Here is a 25,210-nt window from a genome sequence, read left to right on the forward strand (position 1 = left end):
AGAAGAAGAACAAATTAAGCTCAAAGTTAGCAGAAAGAAGGAAATAACAAGGATCAGAATGGAAATAAATGAAATAGAGACCACAAAAGCATAGGAAGGATCAACAAAACTAAGAGCTGGTTCTTCGAAAAGATAAGCAAAATTGAAAAACCTTTGGCTAGCCTAAGACAAAAAGACGACTCAAATAAATAAAATTAGAAATGAAAGAGGAGATACTACAACTGATGCTACAGAACTACATAGAATCAAGAGACTACTGTTGAACAATTCTATGCCAAAAAATTATATAACGTAGAAGAAATGGATACATTTCTAGAAGCTAACAACTTGCCAAGATTAAATCAGAAAAAAATAGCAAATATGAACAGACAATGACAAGTAAAGAGATTGAATTGGTAATTTTAAAACTTCTAACACAGAAAATTCCAGGACCAGATGGTCTCACTTGAGAATTCTACCTAACATTTAAAGAAGTATGAACACCAGTCCTCCTCAAATTTTTCCAAACTGTTGAGGAACACTTCCAAACTCATTCCACAAAGCCCAGCATTATTTTGATACCAAGACTAGATAAGGATACAAGAAAGGAAAACTGTAGACCAATATCCCTCATGACTATAGATGGAAAAATTCTCAACAAAATATTAGTAAACTGAATTCAAGAACACATTGAAAGGATTAGACACTATGTCCAAGTGGGATTTATCCCTGGGATGCAAGGACTATATTGAAAAGATGCTCAACATGACTAATCATAAGGGAAATGCAAACAAAAACCACCATGAGATATCATCTCCCATCTGTTAAAATGGCTGTCATCAAGAAGACAAGAGACAACAGGTTCTGTCAAGGATGTAGTGAAAAGAGAACCTCTGTATGTTGTTGGTGGGAATGTAAATTGGTCCAACCAGTATGGCAAACAATGTGAAGATTCCTCAAAAAATTAAAAATAGATCTACCATATGATCCAGCTATTCCACTTTTGGGTATATACCCAAAAGAAATGACTACAGGATTTTGACAAGATATATGCACTCCACATTTACTGCAGCATTATTTATGATAGCCAAGATTTGGAAACAACCCAAATGCCCATAAATGGATGAATGGGTAAAAAAGATGTGGTACATATGCACAATGGAATATTATTCAGCCGTAAGAAAGGAAGATATCTTCCCATTTGTGACAACATGGATGGACCTTGAGTACATTATGCTAAGTGAGGTAAGTCAGACAGAAAGACAAGTGCTATATTAGATCATTTATATGTGGAATCTGAAAAAATTAAACCCATAAAAAACAGAGTAAATGGTGGTTACCAGAGGAGGGGGGTGGCTAAGAATTATGGTGTTTAAGGGTACAATGTGTAATGAGTAGTAAATAAGCCATAGAGATCTAATTCATATAATATAGACAATAATATTGTATTATAATTATATAATATGATAAATATCACTATATTGTCAATCATATTACAATATGTAAATGTATCTATGTAATAAGCTGTATACCTTAAGCTTAACAAAATGTTACGTGTCAGATTTATTCAATAATAATTAAATGCCATACTAACACATAGTTTACATATAATAAATCTTTTTGAATTAATGAATAAGATGTTGACAGACTGGTATTTTTTTCTTCCTGCAATCTACATAGATGCCCATCATTATGCAAAAATGTAGTAATTATCATTATCATTTATTGAAAACATATTACTTACCAGTCTTCCAGTTTCTTTGTGATATGCCAACAAACATACCCATGATACACTGTTGTTGAAATTTTACAGAAGAAACTGAATTTTGGATTAAAAAACTTGCTTAAGGTAACCCAACCAGTAAGTGACACAGTTAGAATTTGAGCTAAGGTCTTTCCGCAAAGCAGAAGTGCTGGCCACTATCCTAATATTTTAACTAGGTTAGGCCATAGTTCATGTTATATTAAATGGTCAAATTCCTTAGGGTTTAATGCCTAGATAAGTCTAATATTTCCCTTAAACTTGAAAATGTGTTTCTATTTTTCTAAGGGATTGTGTTTATTCATTACAAATTAAAAAAAAATTAATTACGAAGTATTACACAGCTCTTATAAAATAATTTGCCAAATTCAGAAGTTAATAAAATAAATTTCTCCTTTCAAATTTTATTTCCTAAAGGCAACCACTTTTAATAACCTTATTTGTACTAAGCAAGAATTTTTCTGTGCCTATATTCACATACTCATGTAGTTAAAATTGTTTTTTATAAATATGGGATCATGTTGTATTGTACTGTATCTTCCTTTTTTTTCCCATTACAACATGTTTTGTCTATGTGAAGACATTGATCCACTTAATTTTTTGTAAGGACAAAATAGTTTTCCATTTTATGGATGTACTGTAGTCCATCTCTTGCTTATTTAGGTTGTTTCTGTTACTTTAATAGTACAATGATACATCATTAAAAAATTCCTGACTCATCTTGAGTGTCTTTTGGTGCTTTTTTAAAACAACATTTTATAAAAGATCTTTTATTAAAGACACTTCAATGCCATTTGTTAGTTTCTTCAGTATTTCACATGTTTTTCAATGTACATTGTACCAAAATTCCATAAATAAATGTATTGAATACATAATGGTAATACTTCCTCTTTCACATTGCCTTGCAGAAGCAGCAAATTCACATATTTTGTGGAAGTAACATCTATCAGTTAACTGTTCAGAACGAAATTCTAAATGTGCTTACCTTTTTTGGAACAGTGATGACATTTGACAGTAAAATTTAACATTGGTAACCGTTCATCAATCCCTAACTTCAGCTTCTTGAGTAAAGGGGCTTGTTTTCTGAAATTTTAAGGACCTTGTTTGTTTCAATGTAACTTTTCCTGAAATACACATCGGCACTCACAAGATGGTTTGCTATAGATCTCAAAAGTGCAAATATACTCAGAACCCAGGTCAGAGGCTTTTAGAAGTGTAAATTGCTTGTATTTTCTTTTCTGTAAATTGCCTGTGTTTTGCTGCTTTTCAACTGGGTTGTTTAATTTTTTCAGTTTCTTTTCTTTCCCTCAAATATAGTGACCACAGCACAAAGTCTTTGGTTTTCCCGTTTATGGCATTCCTAGTTTATGAAGACATGACAGATCTTAGAAATTTACTGCACGTCTGTCCTGAAATTTGTGTTTTATCATTCCCATTATAGTTTTACTACCATGTGTATGTGTATGCACTTCTAATGAACATTCCTGAAGTTGTGTGACTTTTGACACTCTTATAAATGAAGGTTTTCTGTATGTGTTCAAAGACCAAATTATTTCCTTTCGACCATATACACGAGTGCCTATTGTACTGCATTCTCACAGTACTCGGTATAGTGAGAAATTTTCGTTTTTTGCTATAGATGTTGATGTTTTTCCACATCTTCATCTTTATTTATTGTTATTAGGAGATTGGTACTATTTTATGCCACACAATTTCAATATTATATTTGGAAATGGCTTACGTGCATTTTTCCTCTTGCCCTGTTTTCCTTGCTTTTTCTTCCCTTTTACTTCCCTCCCTTCTATTCTCATCCTTCCTCTTCCCCTTCTGGGGAAGTGATGGTTAGGAATGCAGCCTTGAGAGCTAGACTACCTAGAATCAAATCTCCGCTCTGACACCCACCAATGTGTGACCTTGGGCATATAGCTACACTTCCCTCTGCCTCAGTATCTTCTGCTGTCAAATGGGCATATTTATTTACTTCATCGAGATGTGAAAGGATTATATGTGAGTTAACTCAGTGGTATGTAAATGCTAGGAACAGTGCTAGCACATAACGTATTAATTTGTTTAAGATATTATTATTCTTTTCTCTACTTCTTTCAACAGGTTCATTCAGAGATCTGCCTGTCTATTACCCATAATCACCCCAGGACTCAAGTTACTAAGAGCATGGGGGTTCCTGTTGGGTTCTCAACAACTCTGTCATCCTAAAATGGGGAGAGATGTCCATGCAGTGAAAGGTGTAGTGAGGGAGCTTGCAAATGGCATTCTTCACAGAGATTAAATGTGGCAGGTGACATGCAGTCCCCCAGAGGAAGCAGCTCTGGGAGGACAAAGGTTGAGTGTTAGGCATAACATCCATTATCTCTCTGGACCCACTGAGAGAGTCATGTGGGACAAAATAGACAAGATGACTGCCTTTTGCACCTTAAAGTTTAGTGGAAAGACCCTCATTAAACAATTAAATATGATTGTGTTAAATGTTATGAAGAGCTATGAGCGTGCGTAATGGAAAGACCTCATGGATTCTGGGGATTCAAGGAAGGCTCCATGGAGGAAAGGACTTTAAGCTGTTGTCTCTCCCACGTGCAGTCTAATAATTTGAGCCAAGAATACAGTTTATACATGTTTCTGCTATTATTTTGTACCTGAAGGGCAAACATACAGCAATAACGAAACTTTCTTTTCTTCCAATTGTCTAGTGTGTCCTCACACAGTTATTTCCAGCTAATTTTATTGCATCATACGATAATCTTATCATGGTGCCTTCCATTATCTGGTAAAGTGAGTGACTATTCTCTTGTGTAGTTTTTACAGTTTGTTCTTCACTTCTGCTACCCTTTATGCAACCTTACTGATCTGTGCTATTTCACACCACTACTCTTTTTCACATCTGGGTCACTGACTTGATGCATAATTTTTGTTCCTCTCTGCTTTTGTAGGTCCTTTTCAGTCAGGCTTTCTAGGTAACTCTCTTTTCTGCTTATCTAGTAGATAATCTGTCTATTTACTTCTTTAACTATTTGTCACTGACAGTTTAATTGCTAATCCTGTTTGCTTTCTCAGCCAACTTCATAATATTGTTTGAAATATTTTTCCCATTCTATTTTTGTTCTAATTATATAAATTTAATGAAATCTATATATTTAACGTACAATGAAAACAAAAAAATAGCCTAAGAAAACACAATTCTTGAGAGAATTTTTTAAAAAGTAAAAAATAAGTGACTAGCAATTCTTTATTCATTCAGCAAACATAAAGTGCTAAGTGCCAGCCAGCCTTCTAGGAGAGAAATTACTCTGTGGTCTACAGTAATTGCCCTAAGCAACATGACTTTATCAGATGGGGATGGAGAGGGAGAATTGTAATGACTGAAAAAATTAAGATGGAGATCTGTCCTGACTAAACCTTTTCTTCCTATAAGTCAGTAAAATCTAAAGACTGAATTTCTTATCTCTTTATAAGGCCTATGGCCCTGGCCCCTGCCTCCTTTAACTGAAATACATGTTCTAAGAACTCTATCTAGAACAGGTAAAATGATGGATGCATTTTACTTAGAGGCAATTCATTTAACTGATATAGTAAGTGAAATATGCAACGATTTTAATCTTTCATAATATGTGTAGTGGCATTTAAACAGTAAATTCAAATAATTATGTTTTTTAAATAATGACAAAATAGCACATTGCTTTTTAAATTTCCTTATAAAAACCACTGGTGAATTAATTAGTTGCAAATAGGTGATTATAAAATTTAAAAAAAGTAAAGCTGTTGAAAGCACATGGCCTCTTAGAGAAAGGTTAATTTTTGAAACATAGCTTATAATTTCTGGAATAGTTTCTTTAGTATTTTAATTTTATTTAAAATGACATTTGAATTATAATTATCATTTTCAAAGAAATTAAAAATTAAGTTTAACAGGTTGATTTGCTTTAGAATTATATTAGTCACTAATGAAATGCTTTAAAAAATTTCTTTTTAGCGTTGTGGATGTATTTCGAAAAAAGGAGAATGATGCAGCAGTTAAAATCCAGAGCTGGTTTCGAGGATGTCAAGTTCGAGCATATATCAGGTATATTGATTTTGTCATGGAACCTCAGATATATCATAAAAATATACTCCTTAGAAAATGTAATTTATTCATGTGGTTCTTATTGCAAATAATTTTTTATTTTACTTGTAATGAAGTTAATAAATTATATGATGTCCTTTAAAGACATAACTCTTTTTGGTCATATTTTCTCACATATAAAGAAACTAAATGATGTTGACCATATCTCTTTTAAAAATTCTCAATGTCATAAATATACTTGATCAGATTATTTTCTTCAAGTTCCATAGGATGTGAAAAATTATTGGACTTGTATTTTTATAGCAATGAACTTATTGACTGGTAAGAAAGAAAAACAAAACAAAACAAAAAGAAGCTATTCCAGTCCTCTCCAACGTGTTGGTAAATAAAGGCAAATGACACCAAAATGATGTCATTCTGATTACAGAGACTGCAGTTGATCCCTATCTTAACTGTTTCCACTTTTTCTTCAGTGCTCAAATTTCCCTCAGTTTCTCATCAATTCTGAAAAATATTGCCCTGGAAGAATATGACTAATCCATAATTAACTCAGATGGTCAGCTAGGGGTTATACTGTATAATTCCTTATATTTACTAGTAGGAGCCAGACATGCAAATAAAAGCATGAAGATGATGGTTCTCATTTGGCCACTATACCAAATAGGAACATGGGAGCAGAGAGTATTTTTTAATTCAGCAGACTAAAATGACTTTAGCTAAGATAGACTGAGTAATATAAGAATGAAAAAGGGAAGTGTTTCTTGACCTCACAAATGATTTCAAAGTACTTATAGTGATTCATATCAATAGTGCCTGGCTTATTTCTTAACCTGTCACTATGACCTGTTTTACATAGTCTTTTAAAAAATATATTTCAATATCTCATTGCATTCTTCTTTCCTTTTAATTTTCTCTTGACTTATTTATTTTTATTGAAGTAATTTACAATATTAGTTTCATATTAATAGCGATTCAAAATTTTTATAGATTATATTACATTTATAGTTACAAAACATTGGCTATATTCCCTGCGCTGTACAATATATCCTTTTAGCTTATTTATTTTTTACAGAGTAGTATCTCTTAATACCCTACCTCTATCTATTCCCTCCCTCTTCCATCACCCCACTGGTAACTACTAGTTCATTCTCTATATCTGCGCATCTGTTTCTTTTTTGTTATATTCACTAGTTTGTTTTATTTTTTAGATTCCACATATAAGTGATAACATATAGTATTTGGCTTTCTCTGACTAATTTCCCTAGGCATAATACCCCGTGTTGTTGAAAATGGCAAAATTTCATTCTTTTTTGTAGCTGAGCAGTATTCCATTGTGTGTGTGTGTGTGTGTGTGTGTGTGTATACACATATATACATATATATATGTGTGTGTGTATATATATGTATATATAAAAATATCTTCTTTATCCATTCATCTGTTGATGGACATATAGGCTGCTTCCATATCTTGGTAATTATAAAGAATGCTGCTATTGGATATTGGGGTACATGTATCTTTTCAAATTAATGTTTTTGTTTTATTTGGATATATATACCCAGGAATGGATTGCTGGATCATATAGTAGTTTTTAGTTTTTTTAGTTAGGTCATATTTTTAGGGTTTTTGGGAACCTTCATACTGTCTTTAAAAGTACATGTAAACTCGGCTTTGAATTTGATTTCTTGAATTGTGAAAAGGAATATTCTAAGCAAAAATTGAAGATATATCATTGTTTCAATGAAAGCATACTAATAAGCATATTTTTCACCCAGGTACTTACACAGAGTAGCAACAATTATTCAGAAACAATGGAGAGGTTACTTAGGCAGACAACATTATCAACTAATTGTGAAGGTAAATATAAAATTTATATATGTTGGCACTTGAATTATTAAATTTGTTGTAACTAATTCACTTTAGTCACATTTACATGTAGTTTTGAAGTTATTGATAATAGTTATGTGAGAACAAAATTGGGTTTAATTTTTAGAATGAGAATTCTTCTCAGAAGCCTTTGCTGATTTTTCCATGGAGAATTGATGACTCATTTCTTTATACCCAAACTATACTAGATATTTTATTTTCGTTAAAGTACCATTCACAGCATATGCATTTGTATGTATTATTTGTTGAAGAGTCTCTATTTTCTAGACGGTGAGCTCTTTCAGAGTAATCACTGTAGCTTGTTCATCTTTGGTCCACCAACATTTAGACCAATCCCTGGCCCATTGCACTGTCAATAAACATTGGTTGAAGTGCCCCAAATTAATTCTACAAAATAAAAATGTAAGATAATTTCTCTCTGTGCTACTTACCATTTCCTATAATTGACTCTTGGGATTTTTGAAGATTGCCTTAATAAATATAGCATAACACAATCATCTATATCTACTGATAGACTTGCAGAAGTATGAGATAACATGCCAACTTATACTTCAGTTTAATGATTTCAGAAATTAAGAAAAAAATAATTTTTTGATACAAAATGAGGAGGTTTATAATCATTTGCCTACTTCACAAGTTTTCTGATTTGTTACTATTTTCTACTATAATACTTTAAATTTGTTCTTAATTTATTCTTTATTAGAGGCATCTAAGTGAAATTAAAAGATACAGAGAGGGAAAAGAAAAAAAATAAGTAGACAACTAAATGATAAGAGTTCACCTTTGGCAAGAAAAGTTTAAAACATGTTAATAAAATACAGGGACTGCTTGGAGTAAGAGCCTAATACTTTAGATTTAATGAAATAAATAAAGTATTTTTTAAAAAATGCTGGCCCAAACTTTTTACAAGTATTGACTCTTACAGTTAGGTTTAAAATCACTGTGATGCTCTTATAAAGCAGATTTGATGTCCCTACAGGGGAACCCATTTTAGTGATAACTTCTCTAAATAACATGATTCTCTCAACTTAAGCTCCTATTTTAATACTATACATTCCCACTTAATTAATATGTTACTTAAGATTTTAAAAATCCACCAAAACCAAAGAAAAGTTTATTCTTTTAATTTAACTGGCTGAATAGCCCACTTACATGTCTGCAACAAACTTAAAGTATCTTTCATTAATTTTGTTAATTGTTAGCATGGGGTTTCTTGTCTAGAACACAAATCTCTTACATCATTGACATTTCAGACTACTTAAAAAGTAATTTTTAAGTTTTGAAATAATTTCAGATTTACAGAAAAGTTGCAAAAATAGTGCAAAGAATTCCCCTATATTCTTTACGCAGATTTCTTCACTAAAGTGAACAAATTTACTTTATCATTTTCTTTTACCCCTCTATACATATTTTTGGTCTTTTTTTTTGGTTATTTTTAATTATTTGAGACAAAGTTGCAGAAGTGGTGCCTCTTTCCTCTCAATTCATTAGTGGATATTTTCTACATAACCATATTAAAATGATCAGAATCAGAAACTGACATCTGTACAATACTATTAATCTAATCTTTAGACGCTATTCATGTTTCACTGATTTTCCCAATAATGTCATTTATAGCAAAAACATCTTTTCCAGGGTAAAAACCAGGATTTCACGTTGTACCTAGCTGTTGTTTTTCTTTAGTCACCTTTAATATGTTTGGTCTGTCTTTGCTTTTCATGACCTTGATATTTTTGAAGAATATAGACTATTTTTCAGATTATTCCTCAGTTTTGGTTTGGTTGTGTTTCTTCATTGTTAGATTGAAGTTATGCCTTTTTTCTAGAAATACATCTCAATACATCATGTTAGGAACCATATGCTGTCAGTTTCTTGCATGGCAGTTAACGCTAAATTTGATAATTTAACACACTTACACTGTAGACTTGCTATTTTTATCTTGTGAGGCAATGTTTTAAGACTGGGTATATACCTTCTTCCTCATCAAAAATTTTTACCCTAGGTTTAGCGTCTAATGATGGATCTTACCAGAATCAATTATTATCATATTTGTCAAATAGTGATTTTCTAATCTTGTCATTTCTTCTGTTTATACTTGTTAGCACTTTAGCATAAGAAAAAACCTTTTTTCCTCTTTCTTCCTTCCTTTCTTTCCTCCTTCCTTTCTCTTTCTTTCTTTCTTTCTTTCTTTCGTTCTTTCTTTCTTTCATCAGTTTTAACTCATGAATTCCTATTTTATTTAATGGGTTATAATAAATTATCACTAATTGATTTGGTGCTAAAATTTTCCTAGATTTGGCCAGTAGGAGCTCCTTCAAGTCAGTTTTTAATAGAATCAGATTACTTAAACGATGATCAAAAATTAAGCTGTTTTCTATGGAGTAATGAGCATTTTTAGCCCTATTGTTTATTATTATTCATTAGTGGTTGGAGATCTCTATCTTTGTGTAGACAAGACAGGAGAGTATACTTATGTATATGTCATTCCATGAACATTATGACTTAACTTTCATCGCTGCTATTTCTGCTCACAGCCACCATTCAGATGGTTATGAATTGACACCTCCTTTTAATCAAACATATTAAAGTGTATACATTTCAGTGACTATTGTCAAAATATTCAACTTTGGAATCTATATTTGTTCTAATGGTGTTGGAGTTGCTGAAAAAATATCTTTAGAAGTTCAAGTAATGAGCCACCCAAGAAAATTGTTTGTTACTTTAGTGTCTCAACTAGGTTTGATCAAAAAGAGTATTGCTCAGCATCATCGCCAAGTTATTCTCCAGATTTGCATCTAATTATCTTTGCGCTCTTGAAAACAATTAAAAATGGAGATTTTCCTCAGTTAGATTGGTTCTTGATGGTTTTTAAATCTATTAATCTGTAAGGTATTTCAGAACAGGTCTGTTTTATTTATTTATCTGTTTTTGCCATTGAATGCACATAAGGATTCAATAAATAACATAATCTGATCTCAGTACATAATTATTGAATGAGATTAAAATAGCTGACATTTACTGGTTGACTAGTGAAAGTGAAATATTGTACTAAGCATTTTGTATACTTAATGTATATACCAACTAAAGTCTTATACCAGTCCTGTGAATAGTGTCACCATTTAATAGATGACGAATTTTAGGCTCAGAGATAGTTACTTCCCCAAGGATACACTGTTAGTGATAAGTGGAGAAAAGTTCAAACCCAATTTAGTTTGATTCCAAAACCCTTATATATAGGTTTGATAGGCAGTTCAATCTCAGTCATTATTGGAGATTTCCCTTCTCTGGTTTATACAGAAGTCCTGTGAGACTTAAGTAGTGCCAACATAGCAGAGATTCTTACTTTTGTCGGGTCTTCATTCGTAAGATGTCTATTGTCCGAGCTCATGTGTGTGTTTGATCCTTCAGGATTCATCCTTGGAGGATGAATGGCTACTGGGCCATTCATCCTTGGAGGATGTGGCTACTGGGCCACATAAAGGGAAAGGGAATTTTTGCCAAAGCTGATATCTTCCCTAGTGCTTAGAATCCTGTCTCTTCCACAGCTGCCACCAAGTTTATCCCTAGAGTTTTAGCCACCTCCCAGGAGCAATAAGAATGCCCAGTTTTACTTTTACAAAAAGAAAAAAAAGCTTATTACAAAAGCTAATGCACTGCTTTTCTTATTACAAAAGCTAACGCCCTGCTCTTTCCCAGGCACGTGGAATATTTACTCCGTTTTTTCTCTTTTTCTGCTTACACCTCTCCTCTTATCATCCCCACACACCCTCAGTGTAATTTCTCAGAGCTCAGATTTTAGGGCTGAGAACACGTAGTCCTATAGTAATTATTTAAACCACCATTTCCAAATTTATTCTGCATAAATTTTTGTTTTTGCCTAACAGCTGTATATGAATACAATAATAATAATAATGCCATATAGTATATATTAGGCTACAAAATGAATGGTATAGTTTGCAATTTTAAAACTTTAGTAACAGTTGCTGTTACTAAAATTTAGCAAAATTTTTAGCCCTGTATGTAAAATAAGTACAAACAGCGCAGCTATTTTGGAATCAGAAGAAACAGAACTGCTTGGTCTCTTTCCCTGTGACCTCTGTTGTCATCTGAGCCACCAGAGCATAATCTGAAAGCCACTGATTTTAATCTGCTTGTCTGGGGAAGGATCACCAAAAACTGATGTTATTAACTGCCTGGGGGGAAGAGAACTTGAGGAATAAGCGTAGGAAGTAGACTTTTACTGTAAACTCTTTGGTAGCTTTTGAATTTTAAACACTGTGAATATATTATCTATTAAATAAATTAATTAAAAAGGAAAGTCAATTTAAAAGGCACTGCCCCCACCAAACACACACAGGCAAGTAATAAGCGCTCAGGTGAGAAGTTAATGTTACCTCCAAAAGTCTAAGAGGTGAGACTTGCACTGAACCTCGGGGCATCAGTAGACTATAGCCTGGGGAGAGGGAAGGCCATTTCGGTTAGGAACAGCGTGAATGAAGGTCAGAAACTGGGAATGAGCGTGGTGTAACAGGAAATGGTGAGGATGTTGATCTAGATGGCTCAGAGTATTTGAGGCGCAGCGGCAGGTTGGTAAGGAGCTGAATGTGACTTTAATAAAATAACTTCCTACATTTTTAAAGGACTTTCTTTTTTTTTTTTCTCGCGGTACGCGGGCCTCTCACTGTTGTGGCCTCTCCCGTTGCGGAGCACAGGCTCCGGACGCGCAGGCTCAGCAGCCATGGCTCACGGGCCCAGCCGCTCCGCGGCATGTGGGATCTTCCCGGACCGGGCACGAACCCGTGTCCCCTGCATCGGCAGACGGACTCTCAACCACTGCACCACCAGGGAAGCCCTAAAGGACTTTCTTGTTTAAACACATGTTTTACATTCATTGTTTCATATTTTCCAGTAACAGTCTGTCAAGTCGAACGTGCAGGTGTTGTATCTTCATTTTATAGGCGGAGACATGGAGGCTCAGGGTGATTAGATGATGGGCCTCAGTTCCGGATCCCTGCAGATCCATATGCTAAGTACCTACTAAAAGTCTTCTCTGGAGGTCCCTCAGATAGCCCCAATCTGTTCCTCCTTCTATATTCCTTTATTCAGGTAGATGATACAACCGTTCAGCTGGAAACCCACAGTCATCCCTGACTCCCCACCACCTTCTTTTCCCCACCCGCTCTCTCTTATCAGTCATCAAATACTTTGCATTGTCCCTCAGAAAATCTCTTGACTCCAACCTAAACTTGATAGTTTCACTCCCATGCCCACCGTCCTCACTGTAGCATACAGCACAAAATTCATACTCTTCAACATGACATGTCACGTTTTCATAGTCTCATGATTGCTTATCTAACCTCACTTCTTGCTAAACCTGTATAAACATACTCTGGACACGTTAAACCACTTTCCATGATATATCAAGATACGCCATGCCCTACAGGTTTTTTGCAAATGCTCTTTACTCTGCCTGGAATGCCATTCTTCACTCTGACCTGCCTCCCATTGGTCTGAATCCCTATTCATCCTTCAAGACTTTACTTACGGATTAACCTTCCGGATCTCCTGAGGCTGAGTATAGAATGGTGGGAGACTGCAGATATTGGGTGTGCCTTCCTCATGCTTTACTCCTGTAGGTGTTTGTGTCACTGTGACCCATTTGTTTATTTACATCTCTTATTTGGGAGCTCCTGAGATGCAATGACTATTCTATTTATTATATCTCAAACGATCACAGTAAATGTCACATAGAAAGCCTGTAGAATTTTTTGCTAACTGGATAAATTAATAACTCACTGGGATATAAGTTGGAAGACTTCGCTATGGTCAACCTAGCTGGTAGATTGGTATCCACATGTGCCAAAAATTCTTCCCTCCCCGCCTCCTCATAAAATAATGATTCCTCCCCATCTCATTGATTCTGGGCTAAGCCATGTGTTGTGGGCCACAGCCACAGGGAGACTTAGCCCACGTGCAATGTGAGTAAGAAATAAACTTTTTGTCTTATAAGCTAGTAAGATAGCTGCATTTTTATCTCAGCAAAGCTGATTAATGGTTGTAATGACAACAAAAGCATGATGTTGATAAGAAAACATTCTGAATGGGACACGCAGTGAAGCTTTTACAAAAAGATGTTGTGAGATTTTGAGTTTGTGATGATGTTAGGACACCTCCATGTGGTGGTGTCTTGTACGGCGATTTTGCTATCTCTCGGAAGAGTGTCTGGCACATTATAATTAGCACTGAACAAAAGCTTATTAAAGAGGACTTTTAGGTGAAGAGTCAGAGCTAGAGATAGAGGTTTTAGAGCCATCATTATAAGATGGCAGGATTTTCTACCTGATGGAAAAGTATCTGAACAGTAGAGCAGAGGGCCAAGGATTGAGGCTTGTGGAATGCATTAGTAGGATTTAGGCAGAGGAAGGGAGTTATAGGTAGATAATAAACAGAAAAACAGAGACACAATATCACAGGAAGCAGAGGAGAAAACTGTTAGAAAACTTGGAGTTATCAACAGTCTCACTTGTGGCAAAGGTCAAACAAAGGGAACTGTGGAAAGTCAGAAGTCCTAGGATCTCTTTAGATAAGTTCTGTATTTTTAGACAGCCTCCCTCAAAATTCTACTATACCAGAATATTTCTCTCCAGCTTTTAAATAATTCTCACAGCAACACCAGTCAACTTATCCAGTCCTATAGTGTTATGCGTTCTCCACTATGGTGCCCTCACTAACCCACGATAATAGAGCCATTCAGGTTTTCTTTTCTGATTTGATTCTTTTTTGCTTCCTGGATGACTATTGTTTTTGTTTATTTTAATTTTCAGTGTCCATTCAGGTCTTCCTGCTGACTTTAATGCTGTCGTATCTGGCAACATAACCCAAATTTGTCCGTCGTAGGGACCGAGGACTGTTGATTCACAACCTCAAAAACCTTTCCCTGTTAGTGAGGATGTGCTCTGATTCTTCTTTTTTATTAACAGTGGATTTCTAGTCACCTGGTGTGTGTGTTCAGTGCACGTGCATCCCAGACCTGCTGAATTCCTGCTATGATTTTACTGCAACCTGCGCTTCCCATTGGATACTCAAATGGTCCTACTGTTTTGGTCCCCTTCTTGTTTTCAACTGTATAATGTTCTATATAGCTTGTCCTCACCACTTTTTGCTTTATTTCATAAATGGTGAAGTGAAAATAGTTATTTCTGTAGGCGATAGTACCAGAAAAATGTTCAAATATTTCATCTCCCTCTTTCGGAAAACTAACACTTTGAGTGTTACCTGAGTGAATTCATCAATATAACCTAATAGGACATCAATATAACCTAATAGTATGCATCTTGTTATCCTTTTCAGTTTCCCCATTATATAGTTTATATGATGTTTAATATCAAGTACACTATTTTTAGTCACCACACTCTGAGAGCAGCTACCCTGATATATGTGATTAATTCTATATGCATTATTGTGAAAATAGATATGTAACTGTAGTTCTAAACAGCTCAGTGTTATGTTTTTAAATTGAGATCATTTGGTGAATAACATATATATGACACCACATTGACAGAACTTGGTTAAAACTTTTTGTTAAAGTATATTAATAGCCTCTGGTAGAACTGATTAATTTATAAAGATAATATTCATTAAAAATAGATTATTCTTCAAATTATAAAAATAATTTAATTTATTGCTGAAAAGGCTCACAGTACTTATATACTGCTTATCATTTTACTGCTCTTCTCACAAAGTTTTCATATTTGATTAGTATTTGAAAGAGTAACAATGGAAAGAAATCCTATTAACCTTAAATGGAACAAAGGATATCATCTGCTATCAAATCCCATTTTGCGTTGTCATCATAAATACCAGCAGGTTTGTTTTTGAATGGATAGTAAAAATACATAAAATTTCAGTCATTATTTTTAAAACTGATGAGATTGTCATGGTTGCTTGTACGGACATTTTTATTTCTCTTCATTAGATAAATGAATGTTCCTTCTATAAGCCCAACTCTTTTTATAAATCTCTTTATAAGGCTTCCAATTCAGTTATATGTTAATGAGGCAACATTTATCACTCTTTAGTGTTAGAGCAGAAAACTGAAACATAATCTACTTTTTCCCCTCAGGATCTGGCTTTTTAAATAAATACCAAAGGCTGGATAACTTAAGACTCTGACTTTTCTAATATAAATTTAAAACTTTGCTAACATATTTTCATTATAATAATATGATTTAGATTTAGTTTACTTGCTTTTAAAGATTACATTAATAATAACAGTGAAAAATAATGTAATTGGCTTTTAATTTTGTGTGTGTGTAGAAGAGGGAAGGTTATTTTAACAATCAGCTGTTGATAACGACCAGATTGGTATCAGTTGCCAGCGAACAAGGCAAAGCATATGCACAAAATACTCGTGATTATTTGATAATAAATCATTTTAATGATCATACTCAAAATTATGAAATGAGGATGGCACTGATGTGGAAAATAACAAAGGCGCAGGCTCCCCAGATCTGTTATCCATATGTGCCTGGCTTCTAGAGTTTCCAGAGTCATCACTTTAATGCAAATATTTCCTCTGTATTGCCCAGTCTAGCAAATAAAGCCAGTTGATCTGGTCAAGTTCATATAGATGTATTACTCAAATTTATTATAAATATGTATTACTTTAAATGTTCTATTTTTTGAAAATGATTGACCGTTTGAAACTCAGGTTTTCTTGGTTTCCAACCTAAATGCTCAACAATAATGGAAAGATTAGTTAATTTATGATATGTTCATTAGCAAACTATCAATGTAGCCATTGTATATAAACATATGTGAAGAAGGAACTTGAAACTGAGGAGAAGGACATACCTGTACTAGATCTGTCTACTAGGTGGAAAAGCCTTTAATAGAAATTAAGCTATCAGGGATTTAAGGAGGAGAATTTGCAATCTGAGTTTAAGACTTAAGAGGAGAAACTAGTTCACAGGGTCTGGAACATGGCTATGGGAAGTGGATGTCATCGCGACTGGGAAAGGCAGGCAATAGTGAGAGCAGGTAATTGAGTGTGTTGTATATGTGAATTTGGAAAGCCTTAGGATACGGCAGGAGTTGTGGTGAAGAATAAGACCTTTAGCTTGGTGCCAAAACATTTAGAGCATATTATTGGAGTAGGTCAGGGGAGGCGAGGAGGGGAAAGGAGGAGAGTGTACCTAGAGACCTGAGGATGGGTGACAACACCAAAAAGGGAGGGAGAGTGATAAATGTGAAAAGCTTGAGAGTAAACAGTGAGGTTTTTTGTTCTTTGGGTTTTTGTCATGGTAGTTGTTGTTGCTTCTAAAGGAGTACTTCCTACTGGTTTGAAATGGTTTGAAGGTATCCACTGGAGCTGAGAGAATGCCAGCAGCTTCTTCCAGTTGCTGGTGCTTAGAATGGGGGAGAAAAGGTGGTTTCTCCTATAAATGTTTGTGAGAACAGCAGGACACAGAGGATTTGGACAGCTAGAAAAGGATGATAAGACGTTTTAGGCAAGGCGAGTAGTAGGAGCACGGACGTGAAGAAGAAAAGATAATAATTTGATCAGATTTAGGTTTAAAGGAGCAGCGTGGTGGGAGATGATCGGAGAACAAAATTGGGACCTGGTGCAGTGAGCTTTGAATATCACTTGACCTCTAAGAGAGTGGTTCTAACCTATCCCCACCCCTGCCCCTGCACTGTAATTCACCTGGTAGAAAAAACGGAAACTCACACACAAGACATGCTCCCATCGATATCACGGTTCAATCCCATTGGATAGCAGCCCTGTCCAAAAGGTCCACGTGGATACTGACAACTGAGAAAATCGATTTTAAAAGGAATACAACTTCCAGAAAAAATTTCAGAAGCCTTCTGAAAATTTCAGAAGCCTTCTGAGCTAGGTGACATGACAAGGGCCATATGGCCAACAAGTGGTTTATTTAGTGTTCAAATGCGATTTTCATCCCAGGAATTCTTCCTACTCTATCTGTTCTAAATGCAACATATCAATTCTGTTTATCTTTCTCTCCCTCTTTTCTTTCTCCCCCTCCCTCTCTTTTCCCCTTCCTTCATTTAGTCAACAAATAGTTGGGAAACATCTATAATTGAACATCATGTTTTCATTACATTGAAACTATCATCTTTTATGCTTGATTTTCACCCCAGATCTTTAGTCTTCCTCTTTAAAATAGACTTGATACCTTAATGATAAAATAGGAAATTAATATATAGTAAGGAAAATTTGGGGATTTTTCTCTGCTGATGAATCACTATCGTCTGTCATTCTTGGACATGTTATCAATATTTAGTAGCCGTGATATATTTGCTTATCCAACTCCATGGAATGGAAGAAAAAAAGAAAACTTTTAGGACAGAATCCTGGAAAATAATATTAAGAACAAGGGTTTTAGTATGAATTATAATTTAACTACTCATGTAACCAAAAGAACAAATATTAGTATAACAAATAATCATCATTGCTCAGAATAGAAATATAGAGACAGTATTTTACAAAATCTCAAAGTATCTAACGTGTCTCATAGATGGCTTATGGAAATGCATGATTCACATTCACAAATTATTTTTTAGTGGTTTTAAAAATTATGGTAAAATATATATAGCATAAAATTGATCATTTTGACTATTTTTAACTGTACTGTTCAGTGACATTAAGTACATTCACATTGTTATGCAGGTATCACCACTAACAATCTCCAAAACTTTTCCATCATCTTAAAGGGAAACTCTGTACCCACTAAACACTAGCTCCTCCTTTTCCCCCAGTGCCTGGTAACTACTATTCTACTTTTTGTCTCTGTGAATTCGACTAATCCAGATACCTCATATAAGTGGATCATACAATGTTTTCTCAGATGTTTTTGTGGTACTTTCAGATCTGGGCTATAGAATTGAGAGTCAATGTAACATCTGTCTGTGCTTCACATGAGAATGATAACCTGGAATCAAAGTGCTTTCCCACCTTTTAACTATAAAATTCAAAATTCTTAGGCTCAAACCTATATCTCTTCTTTGTTCAGAATAAAATTTAACCTCTTATACCATTTGGAATTTTACTTATAGTTAAATCACATACTTTTAGCCACAAAATGTGTAACAGTGATAATCCCTTTCCTAATGACCATCAGCTATGTCCCAAGCACCTTAAATACCTGATCTCATTTTATTCTTCACAAGAACTCCATGGAGTATGTGATGTCCCATTTTGTAAGGCTAGAAGTCAAGACTGGGAGACTTCAAGTAACTTGTTCAAGCCGCACAGCTGGTAAGAGCAACGTCAGGACCTGAACTCAGGTCTGTGGCTTGAAAGCTCGCTAATGCTCACTGCTGCTGACTGAACAGCAATATGAAAAAAGATAAGAAACAATATCTTTTTCTGAACTCAACTTTCTCAAATATATAATTTCCAATATGTTTCTTCTGTGTAAAAATATTTAATGGTTATATTTGCCTTGAAGAAATACTCTAAGTAAATATTTTAAGTTGACCTCAAACACCAAGAATTATGCCTTGCTTTCCATAACGAAGAAAGAGAATTTAAAATGAAGTAACATCATTGTGTTCATTTGTAAATAACATATTGCAACCAACTGTTTACTAACTGCTCAGACTGTTGATAACTAATCTAGCCCTGCTGCTCTCCACAGACAATTTGCTGTGGATCAGATCAGGCAATTCAAACAATGCTAATTACAGTGAAACCCTTTTATATGAATTCCTGTTTGTTGCAGGGAGGAAGAAAACCCCTATATAAAAGGCTAAGGCACTTATCTCTGATTTTTGCTGAAACATAACACCTATTACCTAAGTTCAAGTTTAGATTAGTCTGATGAGTGTTGACTGAATAAAATGGATAAAGGTGTATTTTGTGTGGAAAAAATATGTATTTCAATGTTTATTGTACTGTCATGAATTATGTTAATTGTGTCTTTTTAATTGAAAGAGCAGATGTGGAAGTTTTATTTAAAGCAATATTTTCATTGAAATAAGCTATGTTGCTAAATGATTATTTACTGTCACAGAGATTCGTGCATTAAAAGACAAATGTGTCTCTATTAGAAAGAAACCAAGTCTTTAGGAAGTCTTCATTATGTCAGGGGATTTGCTGTAACATGATATCATTGTATTTATGATTTTATGGTGTTAAAATGAATATTAAATGAAACAAAATTCCCAAGGATTACTCGGGAGGCAGCTAAGTACATAACATTTTGTACAGATGGTTGGAAGGCACAATTTTGCTCCATCACTGCATCCGTATCCTTGAACGATTTCGACTGAAGACAGCATTTCTTTGAATTTTTCATTAAACCAGACGTCTTGAAATATGAATTCCTTTTATGTTTCTGTGAGTTTTGGCTAAAAGAACCCTAGTGAATAAATCATACAATACTACGTGTCACCAGCACTTGTGAATATTTCTGCTTTGTTATTCTATTCTCAGTAGAGCACCATTGATTATCAAACTCAGCGGAGAGCATTTTATGGTCATATATCTCCATTAGCTCCTAGTTTGACTACCATAGATTTTTCTGGTTAAGCCTGCATTATGTATTAGGAAGCCTATCTCTTCAATACAAAGTTTGATTTCATTTTTCTAAGCATAGAACTCTTATTATGTATTATGTATAAAGATTCTTATCTTTTATATGTAAAAATAGGCTGCACTGTCTTTGTGTAAAACTAAAACATATGCCATCTTTTTTCTTTCTCGATTCACAGTTAGCATATTACACTATGAAGATGAATCTCTACAATGCAATGGCTGTCAGGGTAAATATTTCTTCACTTGTTAAACAAATGAAAAGTCAATTGTGCCCTGAATTCGCTTTTAATAAAATGAGCAAACCAGTATAATGCAAATTTGATTGATATGCTAATGGTAAAGAGAGAAAAGAGTACATAGTTAAAAAGTTAGTTGTACTAAATAGTTTTGGCAGGGTTAAAAATTAGAGTAAAATGTAAAACATGTAGTTATCAATGCTTATGTTTTAGAATGTTAAATATCTCTGAGCCATGACTAGAGAAAGACTGTAAATATTAATGAAGCAATGTATTAGTTTCCATATGTCATATAAAATATTGTGATAAATAGATGAGCATGGTTCTGGAATATAAGATTCCTGCCCAATACAAATCAATTAGAAATTATTCATATGATTTCACAGTAATAAAGTCAGTTTCCAGCTTAGAAGTTTTATTTCTATCATTTCTGTGTTCACTTTTATGTGTTATTTGCCTAATAGGAAGCTGAATTTAGCGATTATGAGGCTTCCTTGGTTTCTGATGAGATTTGGGGAAGAGCCACGACAAAAGTATAATTTCTTTTGTATCAGACAATATGATTTTAGCTTAATTGTGAAGCTGTTATAAATGGGGAAATTTCTTAAGTGAATTTCATCAACGTCCTTAAAACCTGTGTTTTAATGTTACCCTATTATATTCTCTCTCATTAATCTATTAATTCTTGCTTCTGCTAATAACGGATTTTATTTTGGGTGAAGAAAGATAGTAAAATACCTTCTGAAAGTCCTGTGTTGAACTAAGGCAAGTTGAATTAACATTATTTTGCTGACTTACACTGCTTTGGGAAGGGATCTTCCTATGCAGATGTGAATGTGTTGGAGCCCAGCCCAGGGCAGATCTCTAGTATCTGTCCACCTCTCGGTGGTTCTGTAGTGTAAGGGGAAAAAAGAAGAGGAAGTAGATCTTTTTTGCTTCTTTTCCAGAGGCAGATACTCCAGATGCACTGGTCTATATTTACCTTTCTTAGAAATTCAGTAATATAAGAAAATAATGTGGCTTTCCTCTTTTAACGGGAATGCGTGAGTCTGGGAATTTAGGAGATTCTGATTCTCTGTACAGCTCTGCCAAAGACTTAACCTCTGAGCCTAAAACAGTGTTAGATTTTTTTTCTTTTCTGCATGCCCTTTGTCAGATACGTCTGCAAAGTAAAAAACAATAGATGATGGAGGACCTAAAGCAGTTGATGGCAGGAGGCTTAGACGTCCCCATAGATCACCATAGGTCACCAAGGGAGACAGAGGCACAGGAGTCAGGGTTAGAAAAATGCATTTCCTTGTTTATTATTTAGCCCCCAGTTTTGTATTGAGTTCTGATCTGGCTTGAATCATTAAGATTCCTTTTACCTTGACCGGGCATATCTAAGAAACTCATATCAAACCAAGCCATTGAGAAGTCAGTGTTTTTGACTTATTCTAACATCATACTAAAAGCTACATTTCCTAACGTTACTGAACCAAACTTGGGTCCTCTTGCCCATACACAGTAAAGCCAATCTACTGACACCGGGTTGTGGTGAAGGAGAGTGGAGCATTTATTTCAGGCACCAAGCAAGGGTTTCCGGTAGCTAGTGCTTAAAAGGCCCAATCTCCCTGAAGGCTTTCAGGGAAAGGTTTTTAAAGACGGGGTGAGGGAGGGGCATTGTGGGGTGTGTGATCAGCTAGTAAACATTCTTCCGATTGGTTGGTGGTGAGGTCATCAGGAGTCAACATCATCAACCTTCTGGTTCCAACCGGCCTGGGGTCTCCGTGCTTGCGGGCAACATACAGTTAACTTCTTCTGCTTGGTGGTGGTTTCAGTATCTGCAAAACAGCTCAAAGCATACGGCTCAGAATATTATCTATAGTCCTTGAGGAGGAACTAAAGGTCCTTAACTTTGTATAATGGCTAAACTATTATTATTTTGTCTTGTTTGACTGTTTTCCTTTCTTTCTGCATTTTCTCATTTCTCTGATTAAATTTACTCTTTGGAACTTGGGGAAGGCCTAGGAGGCTAAAACTTCTCTACAGACAAGAGGCAGATGGAGGTCGCGGGGTGTGGGTCAGTTCTGGGAAGGCCCCATAGGGTCCTGCTCGGTCACACCTAATAGTATTGCCCAGGGTTACCTCATCTTTGCTTAAAATCAACGGACAATGTTGAACTCTTCCTAAGTCCTGTGATCCTAGAAAACAGCAAAGTTTAAACCCCTTCCCCCCCAACTCTTTTGTGTTTTGGAAACCGCTTACTGCAAAGAAACCCACCCTTCCCCATACGACTTAGCTGTGGATGGCCCCTTGTTTACCTATGACAAGGCCAGACACAGTCCCCCAAATTCCCATTTTTCTAACCTCACAAATGATTAGCTGAACTGCTTGTCTCCATTGGTCAACTGGAAAAAACATGTTTATTAACCAAACTGTGCTTAAGCTTCTCTCCTTCCCCTAGGTCCCTGAACTTTAGCCAGCATACGGCATCTCCTTAGTACCTCCTCCTGAGATGGGCTTCAGGGTAAAGCATTCTCAGATCTCCTATATGATTATGCCACCCTTTTATCCCACTTCCCCACATCAGGTTCTTTCCAGCCTTGTTCACACCTTCCTATTAAAAGGAAAACTCCTTTTGCCTAAGTTTCGCCATGTTTGCAAATCTTATGGTCAAAGATTCTCCTTATCGCAATAGTCCACCTCCATCGCTGCAGGAATCACTCACCCCCTCTTTCTTGCAGTAATTCTTTCAAATCAAGTCTCTCCTTGCTAGGTCCAGATTTGTTTTCTTTCTTTTTTTTTTTTTTTTAATAAATTTATTTATTTATTTATGGCTGTATTGGGTCTTTGTTGCTGCGTGTGGGCTTTCTCTAGTTGCGGTGAGCGGAGGCTACTCCTTGTTGAGGTGCGCGGGCTTCTCATTGCAGTGGCTTCTCTTGTAGTGGAGCACGGGCTTCAGTAGCTGTGGCACGCGGGCTCAGTAGTTGTGGCTTGCGGGCTCTAGAGCGCAGGCTCAGTAGTTGTAGCGCATGGGCTTAGTTGCTCCGCGGCATGTGGGATCTTCCTGGACCAGGGCTGGAACCCATGTCCCCTGCATTGGCAGGCAGATTCTTAACCACTGTGCCACCAGGGAAGCCCCATATTTGCTTTTTATTTGACACATTCCAGGAGAGAACAGTAGAGGTGGGAATGCAGTGGTCATTAAAGCAAAGGGAAGTAAGACTTGAGCATTACATAGAGGTTGAAATGATCCACTAAAGACACTCAGGAGTTTTTGTGAGGCTCTGTGGAGATGTAAATACTACTGTGGGAAATTTATAATAGAAACCCTTCTCTACAAAGATGTTCAAAGACTTCCTTCAGAGGTTTGGATGAGTTAATTTGGTAACTTGGTAATGAGGAATCAGCTGGCACAAGAGGCTGATGTGATTACCTAACAAAGATTAATTTTTAGCATTGAGTGATCACATGACTGGAACTGAACTTATTTGTAATGGACTTGGACAAATCTATTTGTAAGTGGATTTTTTGCAAGATGGTGCTCTGAAAATTTGTCTCTGCGGGAATGAGAGGCTGAAGAGACCAATGTGTGGTCCACATACCTTCATGGCATACACATCTGAAGATTACAACCCTAGCTTGATACCAGCAGCTGAAGTTTTACTTCTACTAGCCACAACTCTGCCTTTTCAGTTTTTAAGCTATGAAGTAACTTTGCTCAAAAGAGCTACCCTTTAAGTGATTAAAATGTGGGTGGCAGTGAGTGTACAGGTGGAAGAATTTCTAGGAGTAACAGATAACTACCAGAAATCTATATGGCCAGTAATATTCAGACAGATATACTTTTATATATGCACCTAAATCATACAGTAGAAAATAAAAAACTTTTGTCTTACCCTGCTTCATATACTGATTCAATTGCAAATTATGTATTTGACTATTGACTACTAGCATGACAAGTTATATTCAATTGTCAAAGAGGCTAGTGGAGCATTTCTGAAAAGAGAAGGAATTTAAAATTTTCATTTGTAGCTAATCCATTCCTAAATAGATGTCACTTTTTTATAATGAAGAATAAATTATATGTATGTGATTATTTAATGTCATAGATATTCATATCTTGATTGCTGCCTTTATTTTTTAAAAGGTCACCTTTTCTCTAAAGATTTTACCATCCCCCTACCCGTGTAGAATTGATCACTCTCCTTTTTTTAATGTCCCTACTTTACCATCAACATACTTCTGTTGTAGAACCTGTAACAATTTATTATCCTTACTAATTTACATGCCTGTGTCCACCCTCCCCCACCAAATACTGTAAGTCTCTTGGGGCCCGGATCCTATCTTCTTAGTCTTTGTATCTACAGTTCCTGGCTTATACTAGGTTGTTAAATAAATGTCCCTGAATAAATCAATGAACGTTGGCTCATGCTTTTTTAAACAAGGAGTAAAAAAGTTGTTTGTTTTAAATATTCTTTGTTTAGGTCCCTTGGCGGCCTTCATGGAAATTATTTAAGCCTTTGCTGGTAGATCTTTAAGGCTTTTTTGAGTGCCCGACTAGGCTAGGTGGTGTGGATAAACTGGACATGGGAAGGTAATATTTGGTCAGTGCAGTTCATATGTGAATGGAAGACCTCATGAGCTTTGTGACGTTGCCAAAATGTTGTAACAGGTACAAGCTTGAAGGAGGCTTGCGATGATATCAGCTGCTGTCAGAACCCACAGT

At 35.4% G+C, this 25,210-nt stretch overlaps 1 protein-coding gene across 2 annotated transcripts in view; it reads left to right on the plus strand.

The window, feature by feature from the left end:
- The window catches only part of SPATA17 (spermatogenesis associated 17), a 191,708-nt gene that overhangs the window by 19,432 nt on the left and 147,066 nt on the right, over positions 1 to 25,210 (plus strand). The window contains exons 2-4 of one of the 2 annotated variants that reach the window (XM_027122207.1): positions 5,727 to 5,816; positions 7,590 to 7,671; positions 20,440 to 20,490. In XM_027122207.1, coding sequence (XP_026978008.1) covers positions 5,727 to 5,816; positions 7,590 to 7,671; positions 20,440 to 20,490 — 223 coding nt within the window. The remainder of the gene's footprint in view (positions 1 to 5,726; positions 5,817 to 7,589; positions 7,672 to 20,439; positions 20,491 to 25,210) is intronic. The other variant, XM_027122208.1, reaches the window with a different exon arrangement.

The sequence above is a fragment of the Aethalodelphis obliquidens genome, unplaced genomic scaffold (genome assembly GCF_003676395.1).
Source record: "Aethalodelphis obliquidens isolate GAN/ISIS:26980383/991018 unplaced genomic scaffold, ASM367639v1 scaffold24, whole genome shotgun sequence".
In the NCBI taxonomy this organism is placed as follows: domain Eukaryota; kingdom Metazoa; phylum Chordata; class Mammalia; order Artiodactyla; family Delphinidae; genus Aethalodelphis; species Aethalodelphis obliquidens.